At 37.1% G+C, this 24137-nt stretch overlaps 1 protein-coding gene across 1 annotated transcript; it reads right to left on the reverse strand.

Moving 5' to 3' along the window:
* Positions 1 to 13142: 13142 nt before the first annotated feature.
* On the reverse strand, positions 13143 to 16331 carry LOC111811165 (ankyrin repeat-containing protein BDA1-like). Its single transcript, XM_087117817.1, has 4 exons — positions 16206 to 16331; positions 15950 to 16064; positions 14577 to 15053; positions 13143 to 14172 (listed from the first exon to the last, which is right to left on the reverse strand). The coding sequence occupies exons 2-4, from the start codon at positions 16046 to 16048 to the stop codon at positions 13492 to 13494; spliced, it is 1257 nt and encodes a 418-aa protein (XP_086973943.1). The 5' UTR covers positions 16049 to 16064; positions 16206 to 16331; the 3' UTR covers positions 13143 to 13491.
* Between the last annotated feature and the right edge of the window lie 7806 nt (positions 16332 to 24137).

The raw sequence follows: 24137 nt of genomic DNA on the forward strand, positions 1-24137 counted from the left end.
TTTCAAAAAGTAGACACAAATCAATCCCAAACCCTAAGAGTGATGCTAAACATATGAACAATAAAAAACTTTAGCTGTTTCATGTATAAGTGGGGATGACAATTTGAGCTTTTAATTTAGAATATAATATTGTCTTTTCATTAAAAAATGGTGCATAGTATGTTTAATATATTAGTATAATAGTGTACACAAAATAGCTTTTAGAAATCTGCTTCTTTTTTTAATAAAATCAATCTTTGAGAAAAACTCATAATTTCTATATGTTTTTTTTTTTTTTTTTTTTTTTTTGTTACGAATGGGGTGTTGGCCTAGCTTACTGAGCACTAGTTTGAGCCTGACAATCCCAAAGGTAAGAATAGTAAAAGAAAGATGAGGGATGAGGCACACAAGCAAAAACTAGTATAACAAGGAAATATTGATATGAAACTAGTGTAACATCAGATTCTTGACGAAAATTAATTTCGTGAACTTTTCTTTAAATTTCTATGTTTCCAGATTTTGTTGAGGACTTTGAAAAAGAATTTGAAGATAATATAAAGGAGAAAAATGCTTAATTTTTTTTTTTTTTTAGGAATATAAGAAAAATATAAAAGAAAATAGTGAAAATTTTGAATAAAATGGTCAAAGTCAAAGTCAACTTCAAAAAGGGGAAAAATGGTAATTTGATCCCTCTTTCCTAATAGGGATGGGGGATCTGTAAGAATCCTAAATATATCATCAAGGAGGAAGGAAAAAAAGAAAGAAAAAAAAAAGAACGAGAAAGAAAAAAAAAAGAACGAGAAAGAAAAAAAAAAGGAGAAGAGTTCTTCATAATAAATGCTCAAAGACTATGGGAGAATCAATCTCGACACTCAAATCACTTAATTTTATCGATAATCAAGAAAGAACGGTGGTATAAATTTCAAGATTTCAGTCTCAATTTGTTTCAAATTCAAGAAATTCGAAAAGAGTTAGATTATGAAATTTTAATATGTTATCCTAGGGAAGGTTTCACACAAATTAACTTCAAGTCAATTTAGATCGATAGTTGGAGTTACAACGATCGTCAAGAAACTATAATTTATGTATTTTACACTGTTTTTGAACCATTTATTTTTCTATCTAGCTAACGGATTAAGATGGAAATAATTTTCTTTTAAAAAAAATGGATTAAAACTCTACAATTTTGAACAAGGAACCAAGTTGAATCGAGTTATGTAGAAAAATATACGAAATCCAAATAAATTAGAAAGAAATTGAAAATTGATCGAAGAATCTAGAAAACGCTCAAATGGTAGGTGAAATGTAGGTCAAATGATGGTGGAGGACATGTGTGAAGCTATGGTGGAAGACACACATTGGCTAGCGAAGAGGAAGTATGTCTGGCTTAGACTGCGCCACAGATTGAGACTTTTGACGGTGCCACGAACCAATCGATTTGACCTGAACTGACAACACTTGACCCAAACTGCCTGCCCATTGCTTCGACCCAATTCGATTGCATTAATATGAAGGCTCCACGAGTCGCACCGTGAGTGGGACTGTTCCTCCAAATACGAATATGTACTTGCGTGCAGGCGACCTCTTGCATGTATGAAAGTGTAGGGCGGTTTGAGTTTAGTTCGACTATTTTTTGCTCCGATTTAAAAACTTGCCTTATTATGATTCGAGTTAGGATCTTTCAAAAAATTTGGGGCTCCTAGTAATCGAAAAATCAAGCTTGGGAAGTCACGCTTCATCCATGTAATTAGCAATTTGTAGTAGCTATGTGAATTTTCTTAAGCAATACTTGTACGAATTGCTAGGACGTGCTAGAATGCGAGCTATTTTAGAATAGGTGGTTATAATATACTTGTTTAGGACCTTAGAAGGGAAGTTTTGGATGAAAATGCAATGTATGTCATAAAAAATTACCAAAGCGTCTCTAGGATGGGAATTTAAGATGCATGCCAACTTTTATTGCTTTCCACCGTACTAGAATGAAGGGTGTGATATTGTGATCTGTGCTTCGGGTGATTGATGGATGTTATCTCCTCATTGAGCTGATGCTTGATATAGTTTGCTTATCTCTAGGTGATTGATTGGGTGTTCTCCCTATAGAGCTTATTATTTGTACAAAGATAAGACTAAGGTGTTAGAGTTAAGTTGGCAAGACGATGACTTAGGTCAAGATAGTTATAGTAGATTGAGCACCTTAGGATCGTGAGCATCGATCAAAAGGTCTAGACCCTAGTGTTAAAAAAAAAAAAAAAAAAGACTAGAGGAGTCAAAATAGATTATCTTGGAGTCGAAAGTTTGCATTGAACCATCTAGCTGCTCTAGGAACCCAGTAGATGTCCTCGACACCCAAGGATGACCAATGTGAGTCTATAATATATTTTTTGTGCTTTATGTGATCAATAGAAATATCTCCTTGATAAAGCATGCATGAGTGAATCAAGTTAACATTATGGCGCTAGAGCTAGGGCGGTTTACATATTGACCTAGGTTAGTATGTCTCAATAGAATAAGCATTTTAAGATTGTGAGTGGCAATCGGAGGGCTAGACTTAGTGCACCTAGAGATTGGATTAACCCCATGGAGCTAGTCCTAAACATCTTTGAAATCTAAGATGAGATTTAGCCTTTAAGAACCTAGTAAATCTCCACAACAAGGATGACTAAGAACGCTTAACACGCCTAGTAGCAATGTAACGGTTTCACCAGAGTTTGTACCTTCTATTTCCTCTTATATGCCTTTAGCGTTGGAGTGCCCTTGCCAAGCGGTAGGATGCGATAAGAGCTTGCAAGTAGGCTGCTTACTAAGTAATTTTATACTCACCTCTTCCCACATTTTTTTTTCAAGTGTTGCTAGTCGAGGTGGCATTATGCTTGAAAAGTATGTTGTCACAAATTAGTGTCATCCAGATGTTAGAAGAATTTGATTATGTCAAATACGGTTAAATAAAAATTGTTTCTTTTGGGATAGGTAGAGTATTTTTAGCTATTTAGTTTAACTAATTTGTCATATTTTTGTTAGTTTCTATTATGTTGTTATTTGTAAGGCTATAAAAGAAGTGTAGTACTCAATAATATCGTCACCCGAAGCTCCAATTGTTTATGTTTATGGCTGAGTAATTCTTCTTTCAAAACCTTACAATTAGTATCAAAGCCACCACTAGACTTTTAAGAATAACATTTTTTTAGCGATCAAATACAAAGAGTATAAGTGAAGACAAAACTTTAACGAAAATCCCTCACTTCGATGGTCACTATGATCATTGGAGTGAGCTGATGGAAAATTTGCTCAAAGCAAAGGGTCTATGGAGTTGGGTAGACATTGGTTTCTCAGAACCAGTGGAAGAAATAATGCTGACTGAGGCACAAAAGGGGCCACCTGGATGATGCTAGTCTCAAAGATCACCAAGTAAAGCATTACATCTTCCAGGCAATTGATCATACTGTCTTTGAACAAATCTTGGATTATTGCACAACCAAGATTGTCTCGGACTCAATGCAGCGAAAGTTTGGTGGAAACCAAGAAGGGAAAAAATCTCTTCTTAATGCATTAAGGAGAGAATTTGAGATCCTAGAGATGAAGAGGATGAAAGTATCATAGAACATTTTGTAAGAGTGATGATAATCTCCAACAAGATGAGAAGTATGGAGAAGATATACGAGACAAGAAAATTGTAGAAAAAATTATGCGTACCCTGCTTGGAAAATTTACTTTTGTTGCAGTATCCATTGAGAAATCTAAATATACTGATAACATGTTCATTGATGAATTACAAAGTTCATTAGTGGTCCATGAACAAAAATTTCGAAGATCCAACATTAATGAAGAGGAGCAAGTTCTAAAAGTCGAAGGTCGAATGAAAATAAGTAATAGAGGAAGAGGAACTTACAGGAGCAAAGACGCGAAAGAGAAGATCAACTTTCAACAAAGCAACTGTTGAATGTTATAGGTGTCATGACTTAAGTCATTTTCAATATGAATGTCCAAAAATGAATAAGGAATTGAATTATGCCTTACAGGAAGAAGAGGATGAAATGAGGTTAATGCCTCATATGGAAAGACATGAAGCAAAAAGGAGTGATGCTTAGTTCTTAGGTTCTGGTTGCTCAAATCATGTGTGCAAATGAAGGTATGTTTTCAAGCTTAGACAAGACCTTTTCTCACACTGTAAAGCTTGGAAATAATACAAGTATGAAAGTTACTGGAATGGGTGTAGTGAAATTAATTTTGCATGGGGTTCATTACACTGTTAGTAATGTGTATTGGGTACCTAAACTAAAAAATAATCTCTTGAGCATTGAACAACTACAAGAAGAAAGAGTAGCAGTGTTGTTCAAAGATGGTGTATGTAGCATTTATCATCCACATATAAAAAAAATAGCAGAGTCAATTATGAGTGCAAATCGGTTGTTCATTTTGCTTGCTGAACCATCTACCACAGCAAATGAAGGAAGATGCCTCCAAGTTTCAAATACGGATCAGTCCACTTTGGCACCATCATATGGTCATCTCAACTACAAAGACTTGTGCACCTTAAAACAAACAAACAAACAAAAAAAAAAAAAAAAAAAAAAAAAAAAAAAAAAAAAAGTGAGAAGTCTGCCTCAAATTGTAGCTCCAAACAACACGTGTGAGGCATGTATGAAAGGCAAGTAACATTGGACTCCATTTTCAAAAATGGGTAAATGGAGATCAATGGAAAAATTGAGGCTTGTTCACGTAGATCTATGTGGTCCAATTTCACCAAATTCAAGTAACGAGAAAAAGTATTTGTTGTGCTTTATAGATGATTTTTCAAGGAAGACATGAAGTTATTTTCTTGTAAAAAAATCATAAACATTTTATCATTTCAATTGTTTCAAAATAATGGTAGAAAAGAAAATTGGAATGCCTATAAAATGTTCAAGGACAGATAGAGGAAGATAATTAACTCTGCAGAATTCAATGATTTTTGCAAACATGGAGTAAAGAGACAATTGACCATAACCTATACCCCACAACAAAATGGAGTGGCCGAACACAAAAATTACATCGTGATGAACTTGGTAAGAGCTATGCTAATAGAGAAGAAAGTGCCTAAAAATTTCTGGCCTGAAGTAGTCAGGTGGACGATTCCCATTTTGAATCGATCACCCACTCTTGCAGTAAAGACATGACACCAGAGGAGGCTTGCAGAGGAAAGAAACCATCACTAGATTATTTCAAAGTTTTTAGATGTGTGGGATATGTTCATCTTCCAGATGTCAAGAGAAGCAAACTTGAAGATAAAAGTGTAATATGTGTTTTATTTTGAGTCAGCAGCGTATTTAAAGGTTATAGAATGTTTGATCCACCAACAAATAAAATCATAGTAAGTCGTAATGTAGCTTTCGAGGAAGATCATAAATGAGATCGGAAAAATTTTGAAGGTGAAAAAAAATTGGACTGGGGAAAAATATTGTAATTGATGAGAACACAACCAAAGAAGAAGAAATGCCTAAACCAACTGCTGAAACAATTGAACCAGTTGCTGAAAATGAAGAAGGAGAAATCACGGAGGAAACGACTGGACCGGTTGCTAAAACAATTGAACTAGTTGCTGAAAACAATTTTCCAGTAGATGTTGCACCAAATTTGACAATAAAGTAGGGGAGAAATCGACATTCACCTATATGGTTAACAAATTATGATTCCGATGAAAGCTTATCTAAAGAGGATGAAAAAATATGATATTGTTGATGATTTCATATCCTGTAAATTTTGAGAAAGCTGTCAATAGCCCAAAATGGAGATTGATTATGGATGAAGAAATCAAATCCATTGAAAAAATCAAATATGGAACTTGGTTGTTTTACGGGTTGGAGCAAAGAAAATAGAAGTGAAATGAATTTATAAGACCAAACTAAATGAGTCGGGAGAAGTTGATAAATACAAAGCAAGACCGGTGGTAAAAGGCTACACACAAGAATATGAAATTGATTATATGGAATTGTACACACCTGTGACCAGAATGGATATTGTGAGAATGATCATTGCTTTTGCAGCCCAGAAATGTTGGAAACTCTATCAATAAGATGTCAAATCAGCTTTTCTATATGGCTAGTTAAAAGAAGATATTTTTGTTGAACAACCAAAAGACTATGAGAAAACGGGAAGCGAGGAGATGATGTACAAACTCCTAAAGGCTCTCTACGGATTAAAACAAGCATCTAGAACCTGGTTTAGTCGAATATAATCCTACTTCATCAAAGAAGGATTCGAAAGCAGTTTCAGTGAGCAGACACTCTTCATCAAGAGGAAGAGAGGTAAAATTCTTATTGTAAGCATTTATATTGATGATCTTTTTTTTACTGGAGATGATGAAAAACTATTGGAGGAATTTAAACATTCCAGGAAGAAAGAGTTTGCTTTGACTGACTTAGGTCAGATGAGATTTTTCCTTGGAATAGAGGTAATACAAAGATTAGATGGTATTTTTATATGTCAAAGAAAGTATGCGGCTGAAATTTTAAATCGATTTGACATAGCAAATTGCAATTCTATTTGTAATCCCATTGTTCTAGGACAGAAAATTGGCAAAAATAAAAGTGGTGCAAAAGTAGATGTAATTTTGTATAAACAAATAGTGGGAAGTCTGATGTATCTCATAGCTACTTGTTTTGTTCTTATGTGTGTTGTAAGTTTGATTAGTCGTTTTATGGCATGTTCAACACAACAACATTTTGTAGCAGCTAAAAGAATTTTAGGTACTTGAGGTACAGTATATTATGGTGTATTTTATAGAAAGGGAGAAGTTAGTGATTTAATTGGATTTGCTGATAGTGACTATGCCGGAGACATGGAAGATAGCAAGAGTACTTCAGACTATGTGTTTATGATGAGTGGAGGAGCAGTAGCTTAGTTTTCTCGTAAGCAGCCTATAGTCACCTTATCAACCACAAAAGTTGAGTTTGTTGCTGCTAGTGCCTGTGCATGTCAAGTTGTTTGGATGATGATGATACTCAAAGAGATTGGTCACTCTCAAAGAGAAGGAACAAAGCTAATGTGTGATAATACTTCTACATTTAAGGTATCCAAAAATTCAATTTTACATGTACATCCCAAACAGATAAGAGTAGGATTTCACTTTCTTAGAGATTTTACAAAAGAAGGAACCATTAATTTATTATTTTGTGGTACCCGAAATCAACTTGCTTATTTGTTGACAAAGCCTGTCCAAATTAGAAGTATTTAAGAAGTTGCGTGGACAACATGGTGTTAAGAGTTTTTCTAACTTAACTGATTCTTGACAAAGAAGAATAAGTTGAAGGGAGGGATTGTTAGAAGAATTTGATTATGTCAAATACGGTTAAATAAATCGTTTCTTTTGGGATAGTTGAGTATTTTTAACTATTTAGTTTTAACTAATTTGTGGTTATTTTTTTGAAGGCACAGACACATCTGACTCATGTTCCAAGGAATAAACTCATACATTCAAGCTGAAATCATTGATGAAAGTGATGTAGAACTTTGATTCACCCAGGGATGAAACTGGAGATGGTCCCAAACATTTTTTTGAACCATTTCCAACTGCACTTTCTTCAGTTCTTTGACACCTTTTGTGAAGCTAACTCATTTCTGTTGTCCCATAACACAACTCTCACAAAGACCCATATTAACAGATTTTAGGCATTCTAAAGCTCCTTTCGCAATCAGCATCTTCCTTTCTTTGACGCTCATATGTCCAGGTCTATTCTGCCTTAGACTTGAATTGGAAGCACTCTCAGCACAACGACCATGTTTATACCCTCTACAGTAGTGTATAAGGTTCCAGATTTTGTATCACGTGGCATGACACCCTTCACAATCTTTTACAGACTCTTTCCAAACTCTACTGCATAGTCTGTGCTATCAAACTGACTAATAGAGATCAGGTTCTTTTTTAGACCAAGAATATATTGGACATCTTCTAATGTCCATTGATCTCGTGTTGGAGTTTGTATGGAGATATCTTCCTTCCCTTCAATCCAAGGTTTTGCTGTCGGCAAAATAAACCTTCCCGACATTTTCTAATTTGAAATTTCGAAACAATTCCTTACTTGGAGACAAATGAAACAATGTACCTAAATCCAAAATTCAAGATTCAGCCGGGCTATCCACACTAAGGATTAAAACATCCTCAGTATCTTCTGCTAAATATATAAAATCATCATAACTCCAGATTTGTGATTCTGCTTCTTCTTCAATTTTGTACAATCTGTCTGAAAGTGCCATTTTTCTCCACAACTCCAACACGTTACATTTGATTTGTTGGGAGATTTTTTCCGATTCTTTGATTTTGATCACCCATGTTTGTTTGGGGTCTTTGATTTACTTCTTCCCTTCGATCAAGATTGAGAGTATTGCCTGATGAATCTCCAATTTACAGTTTGCGAATACTTTCGTTCAAAACTATATCTCGAATTTCATCAAACTTCAATTTATCAGATCCTGGGGAACTGCTAATTACGGCAACAATAGTACCCCACGACTCAGGTCATGATGACATCAAAATCAATGCTTTAATTTCATCCTCAAAATTAATTTTCACTGAACTTAGTTGACTTATAGTCATATTGAATTCATTTATATGATTAGCAACATATCCATCTGCAGACATTTGTAGATTGAACAATCTCTACATCAAATGCACATTGTTCATAACCGATGGTTTTTCGTACATATTCATCCACGCCTTCAACAAATCTGACGTTATTTTCTCCTTGATAGCGTCAACCGGATCAACCCTAAGGCTTGTCGATCCTTGAGCTTCCGCAACTTCGTGGTCATGGTATCCGGTTTCACCCCCAACAGGGGTTTGTGAAGATCTTTCTGGTACAAATAATTTTCAATCCGCATCTTCCATAAATTAAAATCGGATCTATCGAACTCTCAATTGCAATCTTTAAATTTTCCATCTTCACTGATCGTGGTGAATTTCGCCTAGCTCTGGTACAAGTTATTAGGATCGCACAACAACGCACACATTCGATCTAGATGAACACAAAGAACAAGAGAGAGAAAATGCAATGAAGAATATTGACTAAAAGTTTAGATTGATGACTTCATGTATTTACATTAGGAGAGGATAGAGAAAATGTAGAAAGTACATTTTCAAAGCATTGCCTAAGAGTAGGTATATAGTTCAATTTACTATATATAACTTTTTACCAGATATAACTATATATTATATGTAACTTTACGAGATATATCTTTTTACTCTACATAGCTATTTATTATTTATGACAATTTACTTTATATATCGTTTACCATATATAGCTTTACTACGTATAATGTTGACTAAGCTATAAATACTTCATTACCAAACAAAGACTACATATTACTCCATGTGCATTTAGCTAGCACAAGCTCCATGTGAGAAGACTACTTCAAAGTGTGACTTGATACTCTATGTATCCAAAGGCTTGAAGAAAGGCAATCGCACGACAGAATATATATACAAAACAAAAACAAGCTAATTGAAGGATACACTGTTGACTTCTGGCAATTGAGAGGAAAACGTCGACGAGTAAAAAACGGCCGAAGGAAAACTTCTTTGAAGAAGAAAATAACGGAAAACAAGGGAGAGAAAAATATTTGCGCTAAAGACCCGATTTATTATTTCTCATTCACTTGAATATTTAAATAACAAATTTAATCCTATAAATGGAAAGTAGTAGGCAAATTATTTAAAGGGCTTCCACTCAAGTGGACTTCCCACTTATCTAATTGTGTGGGTTTAACAGAAAAGATAGTTACCTAAAAACTAGGAACAAATTTCAACTTAGGGATTTACCTAACAATTTGCTCCAAAAGCATTATGATATATGTCTACCATGTTGTTTTAACTCCGATTTGAGTCCTATGGCTCGGTGTCATGGCGGCATGTCCTTCAGACAACACGTTCGAGCTTCCGCGCCGCCAGTCCAGGTGGTTCACCTCCTACCAGTAGGTCTTCCATCCTCTGGTACCTAGCCACCATATCATCATCGTGATCGGCATCTAGCGTCAAATCCGCAGTTCGTGGTGTTGCAAACTCCATTAGTTTAGGGGGTGTAGCCGGAGTTGTGATTGGGGTTAGCGTAGGCGTGCCCGGTGCAGCTGCTGGCGGCGGTGACGATTCCTAATGCTGCACTCCTCCTTCTTCCAACTCAGTGACGAGGTACTCCACCGTGAATTGATTTGTGTTTCAGTCTGCCTCAGTCACATTGTTCCACTGTCAGAAGGTGCTCTCGTCAAAGATGACGTCGGGCGACAAGTGAGCTCGCCCCTCCACAGGATCATAGATTCTGTACGCCTTGCTCCCAAGTTCGTAGCCGATGAAGATGACCTTTAGCCCCCCGGGATCGAGCTTGGTGAGGTGGGGACGCACTACCTTCATGCATGCGACGCAGCCGAACACTCAGAGATGAAGTACTGCTGGCTTCTTGTTGTACCAGGCCTCATGTGGCGCCTTCCCATCGAGGCTTCGCATTGGCGACCGATTGAGGAGATAGACAGTCGTTATTACGGCCTCTCTCCAGAATCTCTCAGGCATCCCGGCCGTCATCAGCAATGACCTCGCTGTCCTGATGATGGTCTGATTTCGGCGCCATTAGGTGTCGTTGTATGCCAACTCATTGCAGTACTTACTAAAACTTGTCGAGGTGAATTCTCCACCTCGGTCCATCCGCAGCACTCGCATCTTCTTCCCGCATTCGGCCTCCGCTCGCGCTTGTATGCACTTAACCACCTCTACCGCCTCACTTTTCGCTTGCAGCAGGATCAGCCACATGAAGCGGCTTTTGTCATCGACTAGCAGGAGGAAGAGGGTCTTGCTGCCTGGGGTCACCGGCTTGATGGGCCTATAGATATCGCCGTGCATGAGCTCTAATGGCTCAGTGGCGCGGTAGGATGACTGAGACGGAAAGGGTGCGCCTCTGTTTGCCGATCAGGCACCCATCGCACAGCTTGTTCAAGCCTTTGATTGCCGGCAAACTGTGCACCATCTCCTCCCTGTGTAATTTTTGTAGAGCAGGAAAGTTTAGGTGCCCGTATCCTTGCGTGCCACCTCCAAGATACCTCTTCGGTTCTGGCCGAGAGGCCGACTGGTTGCTCTATCTCCAACTCCAGGATGTAAAGGCAGTTTGCCACGCACCGAACTTGCATGAGCAGCCGTCGTTGATCATCACGGATTCTAAGTATCCCGCGCTCGATGGAAATGTGACAGCCGGCCTTATCGTGTTGACCCAGGCTCACAAGGTTAGTGATATGTAAATCAACCCAAGGGAAAGTATGTAACGAATTACCTTGATGATCAAGATCAAGAGTAAAGAAAACTCGTTTCTAAACTCGTGATTCGAATCACTCCACAAGAGGTTTGATCAATACCACTTGAATGACTCTACATGCAAGTTCTAAACACAAGAATTTACAAAGAAAGTTTAGCTCTCAACAAAGCTAAAATAGAAATTCTATTCTTAATTCCAAAATCTGATGTCTAATTAAAGAAAGAAGGCTTTATATAGCCTTTACAACCTTAGCCTATGTCATACATAACTCCCAAATTAAATGGGCTAGTAAATGAGAAATACCCCTAACTTCCATATTAAAATGGCTAGTTAAGGGTGGAATATAGTAACCTATGTGGGTTACAATATAACCTTAACTCCTATATTTAAAACTAGCTTAAATATGGCAAACAAATAGTTAAACTATAATTAAATAATGCAATTAATAAAATGTGCTTATTAGTCATCCTTGGACTAGTTTCATAAATTCAGCGGAGTTCATTAAGTGCAACTTAAAGTGCATTTAATTCATCTCTTTCTTGAACCTCAACTTTGCACAACATACAAGGGAGGTCTCCAACGTCTTCTAGAATTTCTTTTGATGAGTTCATCATAGCTTGAATATAACTGTATAAGGTTTGTTGTAGCTTCTTGGCTCTCGTCCTTGTAATTGAACCTTGAGGTATGGAAATTCCTTGGTCGTGGTTCATATCAGTTAGCCTTGAGCCTCGGGATGAAGTAGACGTCGGTCAGCTTGTGGTGCTCGCCTCCATTGCCAATGAACAGGATGGTGCCGCGCCCTTCGATCTCGACGATGGAGCCATCGTCGAACTTAACCATCCCGTGAATCCCCAAGGAGAACGCAGACTTGGCCCCGGTCATATGGTTTGTCACCCCCGTGTCGAGGACCCATCGTCGGTGCTCTTGCTGCTCGCCTCTTTCACCGATTTGAGCGAACACTCGCTTCTCCTTCAGCTGAATTGGCTCCCCAGCTGGTGCCTTCGTTACGCCCGCCGTTGTCGATTACCTCCGTGGACTTGGAATCGAAAGTGGGGACGTTGGGTAGGACCGATACGCTCACCATGAAAAGAGTCGGCTCGTCCTCCTCGGATTGGACCACATGGACTTTTTCCTTGAGCTTTGCTCCAGCAATTCTTGCTCAAGTGGCCTTTTTTCCCGCAATTCTAGCACTGGATCAACCCGCCATCAGTCGCCTCTTTCTTTTGATCCCCTTCTTTCCCGCGCGTGTGCCTGCGAGATTTCCATGGCCGTCCTCCTCGGATTGGACCACATGGACTTTTTCCTTGAGCTTTGCTCTAGCAATTCTTGCTCAAGTGGTATTTTTTCCCGCAATTCGAGCACTGGATCGACCCGCCATCAGTCGTCTCCTTCTTTTGATCCCCTTCTTTTCCGCGCGTGTGCCCGTGAGATTTTCATGGCTTCTTACCGCCTTTGCGGCTGGAGGACCCGTTGCTCTCGCCGGTGTTGTCGCGGAGTTTTAGGTGTGCAAGTCATTCTTCCTCAGTGAAAAGTAGACGACCCTCCTTATCGACAGCTGAAGCGGCATTCCTCTAGTGGCAAATGCCAGCCAATCCTCCAGAGTGAGCGAGCCTACCTGGGATGGACCCCACGATGTGTGTATTTTCACACTTTGCATTTTCTTCTACAAACCTAAGACCTGTGTGTTATTAAGTCGACGCTCTAACCACTTGAGCTATTCAACTTGGCTGTTGATAAAGTCGGCTCCTCTGCAATGATATACCAGCAGTGGATTAAACCAGGTTCTGATACCCCTTGTTGACTTCTGGCAATTGAGAGGAAAACGTCGACGGAGTAAAAAACGGTCGAAGGAAAACTTCTTTGAAGAAGAAAATAACGAAAAACAAAGGGAGTGAGAAATATTTCCGTTGAAGACCCGATTTATTATTTCTCATTCCGTTCGAATATTTAAATAACAAATTTAATCTTCAAAATGGAAGTAGTGGGCAACTTAATGAAAGGGTTTTCACCTGACTCTACTCCCCACTCATCTAATTGTGTGGGTTTACATAGTTACATAAAAACTAGGAATGAATTTGAACCTAGGGATTTGCCTAACCTACACCCAATTTAAATGCTACCAAATGCTTTAAGTACCAAATGAAACAAGACCCTCAACATATTTTTGTTATCCAATCTCTCCAACACGAGGAAAATCCATATTCAAATGCAAACAATATCATGAATTTTTTTTTTATCTAATTAAGCTCTAACCATTGCGACCAAAGTGCACGCTTATTTCAGTCAATTCTTTCTCCATGTTGATGCTACGCATGAAGAGACCATCGAGTTTCCTAAGCTTCTTTGGCTTAAGATCTCCATTCACTTTCTGCCGAACCAAGGGAGTTTTGGACAAAATAAGCACAAAAATGATTCCAGCTGTGATAATTACAGAAAAGTATGGCCATAAAGAAATTGTCAATAATCCATAGCAAATGACCAAAGGAAGAACCAAATGGAGAGCGTAGCCAATCCCAGAAGGAAGATGAACACAAATCTCTATCATTGAAGCAATGAATGCCCAATTATTTAACTGTACAAAGCATTCGTTGATCCACTGGTCAAAGAAGAAATCCATGTCTTTCATGGGTGGACTTAGAGCAGCTTGGTAAGTTGCAGTGGCAATGAGCACAGAAACTACTAATATGGCATTCCGATCCTTTTTAGACATGTAAAGAATCTCACGATAGTCCGTAATCACTAACCTCTTCACAAACAATAATATTGAATGCAAACATTTTGCAACATTTTTGAGAATGTGGGAACCATGGAGCATCTCTTTTACCTCTTTGTCTTCCACATGACCATGTTCTTTCATTATGTCTAGTGCTGTCTTGCCTTCCAAATTCTTTGCTTTCATATCCACTTTGTTTATGAGAAGCTTCACCATCTGCACCAAAGACAAGCGTTCAAACATTTGTTACATAATATTGTCTGCTTTAACCCGTTATATACGGTCAGTCTCACTCCTTTAAAACACATAGAAATTTTTACATTCTTACAAGGAATGTCTAGCTTCCCTCTCTAACTCACCCGAGATCCCACAAAAACTTAAGACTTATTAAATCATAAAATATATTTTTTTTTTTATATTGAAGTTGAGTTTATAAAAAAATCAAAAACTAAAAATTAAATAGTTATTAAACAGGATTCTTTTGAGTTTTGATTATTCCCAACAAGTTAGATGATCATTCCATGAGATTATTGCAAACATAAAACTCCTACCCTTTTAATAACAAATATAATATATTAACCAATTAAGCTACGCTCTATTTGAAAATTTCCGATACTGACCTCAACTTGATTTCCGAGCGCCGCCAGATGCATGGCATTGTTTCCTTCGTCATCACACCAATTAAGTATTGAGGTCATGCAAGTTTGTTGGATCCATTGTAGCAAGATTTTAACCGATTCAATATCTTCATTTTTAACAGCAATATGTAGAGCAGACTCATTACGATTGGTCAATTCTTTAATAGATTTTGGGCATGAAGTTAGAAACTTGGCCAATATATCATCCATGCCTCCCGAGGCTGCAATGTGCAATGGAGTTAAGCCCTCTCTCCCTTGTATGCTTATGAGATCTCGATCGATATCGATGAGCCGCAACACGGTTTTTGTTTGGTTATTTTGCAATGCCAAGTGGATAGGGCTATAGCCGTCTGGGTTAAGTTTCTTGGCTAAGGATGGTTTCAACCTCATGATCTCCAAAGAAAAAGGGGCATGTCCTGCTGATGCTGAGATGTGTAATGGGGTATCTACAAAAGGTACCTTTCAAAAAGTAGACATAAATCAATCCCAATTTGGCCTTTTAGTTAAGAACTAAATGTTTTTGAAGTTATTTTGAGTTAGACAAGAACCAAATTGAAAATAAGTTGTATGAGGATTAAGAAAAAAAAAAAAATTTAAAATATAAATGAATAAATAAAATAATGATAATAATAATAACTTGCACGATCGATGGAAAACGCGCGAGCGCAGGAGAACCTGCACCTCCAACAAACCCACGACCATACCTGTAATCCTACACTTCAGTAAACACTTAATCTCACCCGTAAGAAAAGGAAACACAAAATGTCAAGAGAAAAAGATGGATGACTAACGGTTTTGTCTCGTCGAACATAAACGCCGACGAAACAGAGACATTCGATTAAGTAAACGAAAGATGAGCAAACACGCATGGAAAGATATGGAAAGATGAGGGGAGCTCAAAGTGATTAGAGGAGAGGAAAAAGAAAGGAGATAATAGAAAAGAGAAGAGAGAGAAAAGAAAAAAAAAAGGATTTAGGATTTTTTTAGAGAGAGAAAATGAAATTCACTCAAACTCCGTGTTTGGACTCACAATTTCTCCTTTAACTCCAAATGGAGCTTTCAAATCCATCATTAATCGAAGAACAGAAAGTCAGCGTTTTGGGTTCTTGATTTTGGTTATCCTTTAGGTTCGAGAGCTCTTCTATTAATTAAGTTATAAGTTTCATGAAGGAAGGCGGAGTTGATTCAAAACGAAAGATGGTGTTTCGACAATCATTAAGATGATAATTAGTGTATTATCCATTTAGCTATGCTTGAATGGACCGACATTTTATTTCGTTTAAAATAATATACGGTCGAATCATTCAATACCATGAATTCTTTTATTTGAAATGCAAAAAAAAATATGTTCATACCTGATCTATGCGTTCTAAAATGTAGGCATCTTTCTGAAGTATCAAATACAAGGAGTCGATATCTCCCGAAGATGCAACTTCGTTCAACCTTTGGTTCATTTTTGTTTTGAGAAAACTGCAGCAAAATGAACAAAATAGTGTGATTAAGGATCAATATTGTGGTAGTTCTTAAGTTTGAGCACAATTCAATGATTATATATATAAATATATGTGTTGCGCTGAAATGGACCAAAACTGAGACTGAAATTAGACTTACAAATGAGATTGATAAGGATGGTCGAGATGGATGAAGAGCTGTGTGGAGACTGCCCAATACAAAACTTGAACAACAAATTGGAACAATATACAAAAGTAGGCCTGAAATGCTTTTCTTAGCAGCTAAGATAGTCAAGTTTATGTAGCTCCACTGCTGACATGAACAGTAGCGGCCATTGACTGACTTGTCAGCTAAGGACAAGGTACTTTTTGAATGGTTGAATGTTTGAATGATTGAGCGTAACTACGAGCCCATTTCATCACATGTTCTTGGTAATTTCTCTCTCATTGGGGACGAGTCAATTACGTGTAGTCCCAAATCCACTTTATTTCATTCCTACACTCAATAGGAACACTCATTTAAGTAATTTACCTATGTAATTGTTAAAAATAACGTATTTGTTTAGATTGCTGTCATTTAGTATCTAATTAAATCTCCTCCTAGTTAGGAGTTGATTTAGTTTTGATTTTATTTACGGTTTGTTACCAGATTTAGAGCTTTCCTGCTTTTCAAAATATAATTTTTTTTATCAAACATTCAATCACTCACTCTTTCACTAACAAGTTGGTATCAGAGCATGCTTCTTAAGGGATTTGTGAGATAAAATGGAATGAGAATCAAGTTTTTTAGCTGTTGCACCACCCGTCTTCTATGGAGACAATTATCAAATGTGGGCTGTTTGTATGAAGACTTATCTGGAGGCTTTGGATCTTTGGGAAGCAATAGAGGAGGATTACAAGGTCCCTCTACTTCCAGCAAATTCTACTGTAGCACAAATCAAAGCACAGAAGGAAAAGAATACAAGAAAATCAAAGACAAAGCTTGCCTATTTGTAGCTATGTCTCAAATGATCGTCATTCGAATAATGTCCCTCAAAACAGCAAAGGAAATCTTGGATTGCCTCAAGGTTGAATATGAAGAAGATGAGAGGATTCGGGGAATGAAAGTCCTGAATTTGATTAGGGATTTCGAGTTGCAGAAGATGAAGGACTCTGAGTCGGTGAAAGAGTACAATGACAGACTTCTCAGCATTGCCAATAAGGTGAGATTGCTTGATTTTGTGTTAAATGATTCCAGGATCGTTGAAAAGCTGCTGGTCATTGTTCCATAGAAGTTTGAAGTCACCATTACTACTCTGGAGAATACCAAAGACTTGTCAAATATTTCTCTTATAGAGCTCTTGAATGCTTTACAAGCACAAGAGTAAAGGAGGTCTATGAGGTTCCAAAAAATCCTATCCACCTTGCCGCCATTGTGAGAAGAAAGGTCATCCACCATACAAGTATTGGAGAAGACTTGACGCCTTCTGCTCCAAATGCAATCAACTTGGACATGAAGTTGTGATCTGCAAAGTCAAAGATCAGGTGAAAGAAGTAGATGCACAGGTACCTGATCAAGAAGAAAAAGATCAATTGTTTGTGGTCACTTGTTCCTCAAGCAAAGAATCAAGCGAGAGCTGGTTGATTGATAGTGAGTGCACAAATCACATGACATATGACAAAGAGTTTTTTGAGGAATTAAGAGACACGGAAGTCAAGAGGGTGAAGATTGGCAATGGTGAACACTTGAAAGTCAAGGGAAAAGGCACAATAGCTATAACAAGCTATGAAGGTACAAAATTTATTCCAGATGTTTTATTTGTACCTAAAATTGATCAAAATCTCTTAAGCGTTGGTCAGTTACTTGATAAAGGCTATAAAGTGTTGTTTGAGAATAAGTAGTGCTTGATCAGAGATGCTAGTGACAAAGACTTGTTCAATGTCAAAATGAAAGGAAAAAGCTTTGCTAAATCCGACGGCCTTTATATTGAGAGCTAGTGCCACTGAGATTTGGCACAAAAGACTTGGGCACTTTCATCATCGAGGTTTTCTTCAAATGCAGTCAAAGAAGCTGGTAGAAAAAGACTCACTGACATTTATGATGACATGCATATTTGCCGTGCTTGTAATTTTGGGAAGCAACATAGGCAACCCTTTCCTGAAAAGGCATGGAGAGCCTCGAAAAAGCTGCAACTGGTTCATACTGATATTTGTGGTCCTCAGCGAACACCATCACTAAGTGGTAATATTTATTACATTGTTTGTATTGATGATCTAATAAGAATGTGTTGGATCTTCTTGCTGAAGCAAAAGGCAGAAGTTGCGGGTGTATTTTGGAAATCCAAAGCCAGAGTTGAGAATGAAAGTGCATGCTTGATTCAGACTATAAGATCAGATAATCGCAAGGAGTACACTTCAGAAAATTTTAACAAGTTTTGTAAAGAGGTTGTAGTTGAACGGAATGACGAGATGACGTCAGTGAAAGGAGGAATAGATTCATAATGGAGATGACGAGATACATGTTTCATGAGAAAGATCTTCCAAAACGTTTTTGGGGAAAAGCAGTAAACACTGTTGTGTGCTTGCAAAATCGAATTTCAACAAAAGCTGTGAAGGACCTGACAGCATTTGAAGTTTGGTATGGTTACAAACTTCTTTAAAGTTCATTAGAGTTTTTGGGTGTCTTTGCTTCACTTACATTCCACAGGTCAAGCGTGATAAGCTTGACAAAAAGGCAAAAGCTGGCATCTTTGTTGGGTATAGCACTATATCCAAAGCTTATAGAATTTTTCAACCACACACTAGTCGTATTATTGTGAGCCGAGATGTTCATTTTGCTGGAAATGAGCAATGGAATTGGGAAGAACTCACGAAGGTGAATCAGATTTCTAATGCACCAAACAATTTAATCTTTAGTAGCATGTTAGAAGAGTCTGAAGATGAACGACAAGATGCTTTGTTTGATGATACACCTGTTAGAGGAGGAGCTTTAAGTGATCGAGCAAGACAAAACCTAGGAGTTGGTTGATCAACCTCTAAATAGAAAGATAACTGGAGTAAGATGGGTGTTCAAGAAAAAGCTTGGAGTTCGCAGCATCTCAACAAGGAGGGTTAAAAATAACGTGTTTGGTTAGATTGTTGTCATTTAGTTTCTGATTAAATCTCCTTAAAGTTAGGAGTTGATTTAGTTTTGATTTGATTTACTGGTTTGTTACCATATTTTCGGCATATTAGATTTTATAGATATAGCCTTCCTCTTCAAAATATAATCTTCTTATCAACCATTCAATCACCCACTCTTTCACTCATAGTAATTTATGGAAATGCGGCTACAACTTTAATCCATTTTACATTCCATAGAATTTCTCGTCTTAAGCTAACTATCCATGTAGTCTCAAGTCCCTCCTCTAGACTGGTTTATTGAATTGCACGTTATTCTTGATCTGACCCTACACACATTAGTAATTCAAGTAACCTCAGGTTCTGATGATATCATTCACACTGCTAGTAAACATGTTAAACTTTCTTAATCATTCATAGAAGTCGGGGAGATTTACTATGTTCTTAGGGGCATCTTGATGGTTTAGTCCTCATCTCACGTTTCTAGAACACTTGAGGTTAGCTCCTCAGGGCTAATATAATTTCTGGGTGCACTCAGGTCTAGACCACTGATCACTACTCACGATCCTAGGGTGTTCGGTCTACTGAAAACGTACTGTCCTAGATCAATGTGAAAATCGCTCTAATTCTAGTGCCCTAATCTTAACTTGGTTCACTCATGCATGCTTTGTTAGGGAGATATTTCTATCGATCGTTTAAAGCACAGAAAACATAATCTAAACATTCATACAAACTCAATAGGGAGATAACATCCATCAATCACTTGGAGAATAGATCACAACATCACATCCTCTTTTCTTACATAGTGAAAATAATTAAAATAGGCATGCAACTTAAATTCTCATCCTAGTGTAATTTAAGTAATTTTCTATAACATACGTAACATCTCATCCAAATTTAATTTTGAGGTCTAATCATGCATATTCATACCACCTAAGGCAAATTATGCTCGCATGCTAGCATAGCATGCATGGATGACGCTTGTCTTCCTGAGCTAGCTTTTTCGCGTGTTAGGGGCTCTAATTTTTTAAAAATTTATTTGGTAGGTCCATGCACCTCTCATGCGTAGAAGAAGTAACCCACGCGCATTGCTCATGCGCTAGTACAAACGCGTGCCTCGGAGGAAACTCGCTTTACGCTCATGACACATGGCATGTTCTCATTAGTGCAACAAGGATCAAGTTGGGTCACAGCTCCTAGATCTGACGTAGAGTTTTAGATCACGAATGGGTTGGATTCAAACGGTCGGGTTGAGTTAGAACGAATTGTAGTCTTGGGTCCCCCTCTACAACGGTGGCACGTGTCCTCGTAAGTGCTGATGTGCATCTCCTCTCCTTGCCTGACACATATCCTCCACTAGGCCTGGCACATATCCTCCACTAGGCCTGACGCATTGTGCAACACTTGTTCTAACCCCGTTATTAAAGTATTTATGTGTATTCTTATGTAGCTTTAGTGATTAGTTTGGGAATATTTTGTGCTTATCATAAGAAAAATGTCCCAATCCTAGTACAATTGTATTTATGAGAAAAATATCTAGAATTACAAAAATGGATATCATATTATAGTTTTACTAGTTTAGCAAAATCAACAACACCCATTATTGACGTTAACCATGCTTGACTTATTGTAATGACCCTAGATTCTACTTACCTGAGTCGCTATCATTATTGTAACGTAATTATTTTGTGCAAAAATAAGCATTATGAATTGCTGTGATTGATTAAAAATTATGAAAAAAAATACCTTAGTAAAGATGGATTCAAAGTCTACAATTATTGTAAGAAACCAAGTTAAGTCGAGTCGAGTTGATAGAGAAAGTTACGAAAATTCAAAAAAAAATTGAAAAGAATAGTAAATTGATTTGAAAGTCTATAAATTTTGACGAAGGAGTCAAATGTGCTGGTGACAACACGTGAGAGAGAGATTATAGAAATTTTGGAGCTTCTAACATGAATTTTAGGCAAGTAAGTAATACGTGTAGAGATCGGTAGGACAAGCTAGCATTGATATGACACGTGTATTATAAAATTACAAATGTAGGAACGAGTCGAGTCAAGAACCAAGGTTCTTATGTGTTGGTGATCTCCTATTGGTGCTCAGGAGCTAATTCTTATTTGTATTTGTGATGAACGACCACACGTTCTAACCAACTGAGCTATTTCAACCTATTTATTTAAATAATTTTCTTCGTAAAACTATAGGAGATAAAAAAAAGGGTAAGCATGAGTGATGTGTATTTTTTCATTAGTCAATTACTACTAACTAAGTTCACGTTGACATTACATGTCTCCCATATACAATATTCAAGACAAAAAATAGTTTTAAAGTAATTATTTTTATTTTGGAGTTCAATTATTTATTTAAAAAAGTATATATTATAATAAACAAATTGTAAGAAAGAGAGCATAAACTTTAAAAAAGAAAACTTTGATGATTATAAAATGAGATCTTAATTTTTATTGTGAAACAAAATTGTTAAATTTGTAATGAAAATTCTTACACATCTAAATGGATAAATTAATTAGGAACAAACATTGCTTAAAATTGCATATAAATTATATAACTAACCTATCATACCTTGTTGATGTTCATATTGACTATTTACCTTGTTGATGTTCGTGTCTTCAACTTTTGAGCTTCGAGTATCTGAATTACTCAAAATTGTCTTTGTAGATCCATCTTTGAGTCTAATTTCTAGAACTATCAATAAGCTCATAAGATTTGGTCTAGAAGGGGTCCAATATTGAGAAAAATCGAGGGAGAGTCTAAAATTAGACTTTGAACCGACCCACATTATCATCTTCTTCGTCTACATAGGGGAAGAAGACACGACCCATGTTCTATCACCCTCTTAAACTCAACTCTCCAGCCTAGTGTAGTAGTTTTCTCCCCTTGATTTCTTCATCAAACTTAAAGGTCAAGTTATCTGGAAGAGTTAGAAATTGAATTAATACATTTTCGTAGACTATAGTATAAGATATAAACAATTGAATGTCGTCGAAATACATTGTCCTCATTGGAGAAAAATTCTTAGTTGGGACGTTTCATACATCTTTAGGCCTTGATTCCTTCATGAAACATCTTCTTTATCTTTACCTCAAACATTAGAATAAGCTTTGGAAGAACGACTTTGTATTCTCGGCTTCGTACCCATTTTCCATGCGATTTTGAGTTTCTTTTGGTAACCCAATTTAGAGCACCTCAACTCTCGACTTCTTTATCAAATCTTCTCCTTTCAATGCCACGAAACTAAAAGATTTGTCAAAGGGACGAGAGGGATTGTAGAGAAGGAATTTGGAGTTACCCCAAATTCCTTTGAATTTTACTCGTATTCAAAAACTTAAATTCTCTTCACTCTCGACCTCTTTACTATTGAGGTCTTCATGAAACTATATCTTTGAGTGTCCAACAGTACATTGGGACTTGTCTGGAGGGTGACATTGCTCGTAGGCTCTGGTTGGATTTCAAAAATAAAAATAAAAATCTGTCTTATGGCTTTGCTACACAAATTGGGGGGAAATATCTTTGGGTCACTTTTAACTCTCAAATTCTTTATGAAACATGTTGGGGAGCTCAATTAGGACAGGTAGGAATCTCGATTGATATTTATAAATGAACGTTTTACAAACCTTATTTGTTCTAGAATCAAACTGACTTAACTTGAAGCTTATGAACCGTCTATCGAAAATATCTACTCTGATAAGAGTGTTACTGACCTTAGGTTTGAACATCAACAATTGGATCTAAAGAACCTCGAGTCTTCTTGAACACACTCAATTTTCAGCTTGATCCAATGGTTAGATTTCAAGATTCTATCGATTTTATGTAACTAACACGTTCTAAAATAAAATCTCCATTTAAATTCTATGCAGTGGTATTCTTGTAAATAACTTAAAGTTTAGGGTCATTTTTGTAATTTTCTATTATTAAGGGCATTTTTGTAAACTTTTTTTTCCTTCTTTTTTGTCAAGTACTGACGCTCTGAAACGACACTCCTCTATGACAGTGCAGCTCCGGAACACCTCCCTACCTCGATCAATACCTGAAATAGAAAGGAAAAAATTGGGCGAGTATAAAAATATACTCACTAAGCAACCTACTTGTAGGCTCTCATCGCTTCCTTCTCATAATAGATTCTCACGACTTTCCTTTGGTCTATAGCTTTGTGTAGGTCTCGAAGTTTCAATTGATTCCTTATTGATCGTCTACCTGTATAGTCCCTAATCTCTCTTCAACACTCGTTTACGGCGTCATGACCTTGGCCTTGACCTGTTCCTACACTCAATATATGTGTTCATACTAAACAACCTACCTGCGTAAGCCTTGATCTCTTCCAAGATCGGTTTACAAAGTTGCAACATCAATCTTGACTCGTTTCAACACTCAATAGGGGTTCTAATCCTGGCACCTACCCATGTAGACCCTAGTCGAACCAGGATTGGTACATGTTTGCGTGTTTCTACACTCAATAGGGGTCCATGTCTTGAGTTAACTACCCATGTAGTCCCTAGTTCTTCTCAAAAACAGATTTAACGGGATTAGAGTGTTGACCCTGTCTCGACTCTACATTCAATAATAACTTAACTAGTTTCGTGATTTTGTAGGCTACTTAAATCATGTTAATATACCATGGAGGTCTATTAGGTTCATAGGGACGTTAATGCAGTTAAAATTCCATCTTCTCAATTCCAAGATGTTATTTAAAAAGGCATTCCTACCAACCTTGAATTATCTGGAGCACAGAACAGAATATACCTTCCTCCATCATATCAGCAATCAAGAAAGTTCAACGAGGAAGTAACATCCATCAATTACCTGGAGCACAGAACAGAATATACCTTCCTCCATCATATCACATTGGAAGCATTAAACTAGACATGCTTGTCCAATAGGTTATATCGATATTCTTACAATCAATTTTATAATCACTCTAAATATCATGTTAATAAAATTCAGGTAACCTATCAGAGAATCAGTGAATCCAAAAACA

This window comes from Cucurbita pepo, chromosome 15 (assembly GCF_057944985.1).
Source record: "Cucurbita pepo subsp. pepo isolate OVF chromosome 15, ASM5794498v1, whole genome shotgun sequence".
NCBI lineage: Eukaryota > Viridiplantae > Streptophyta > Magnoliopsida > Cucurbitales > Cucurbitaceae > Cucurbita > Cucurbita pepo.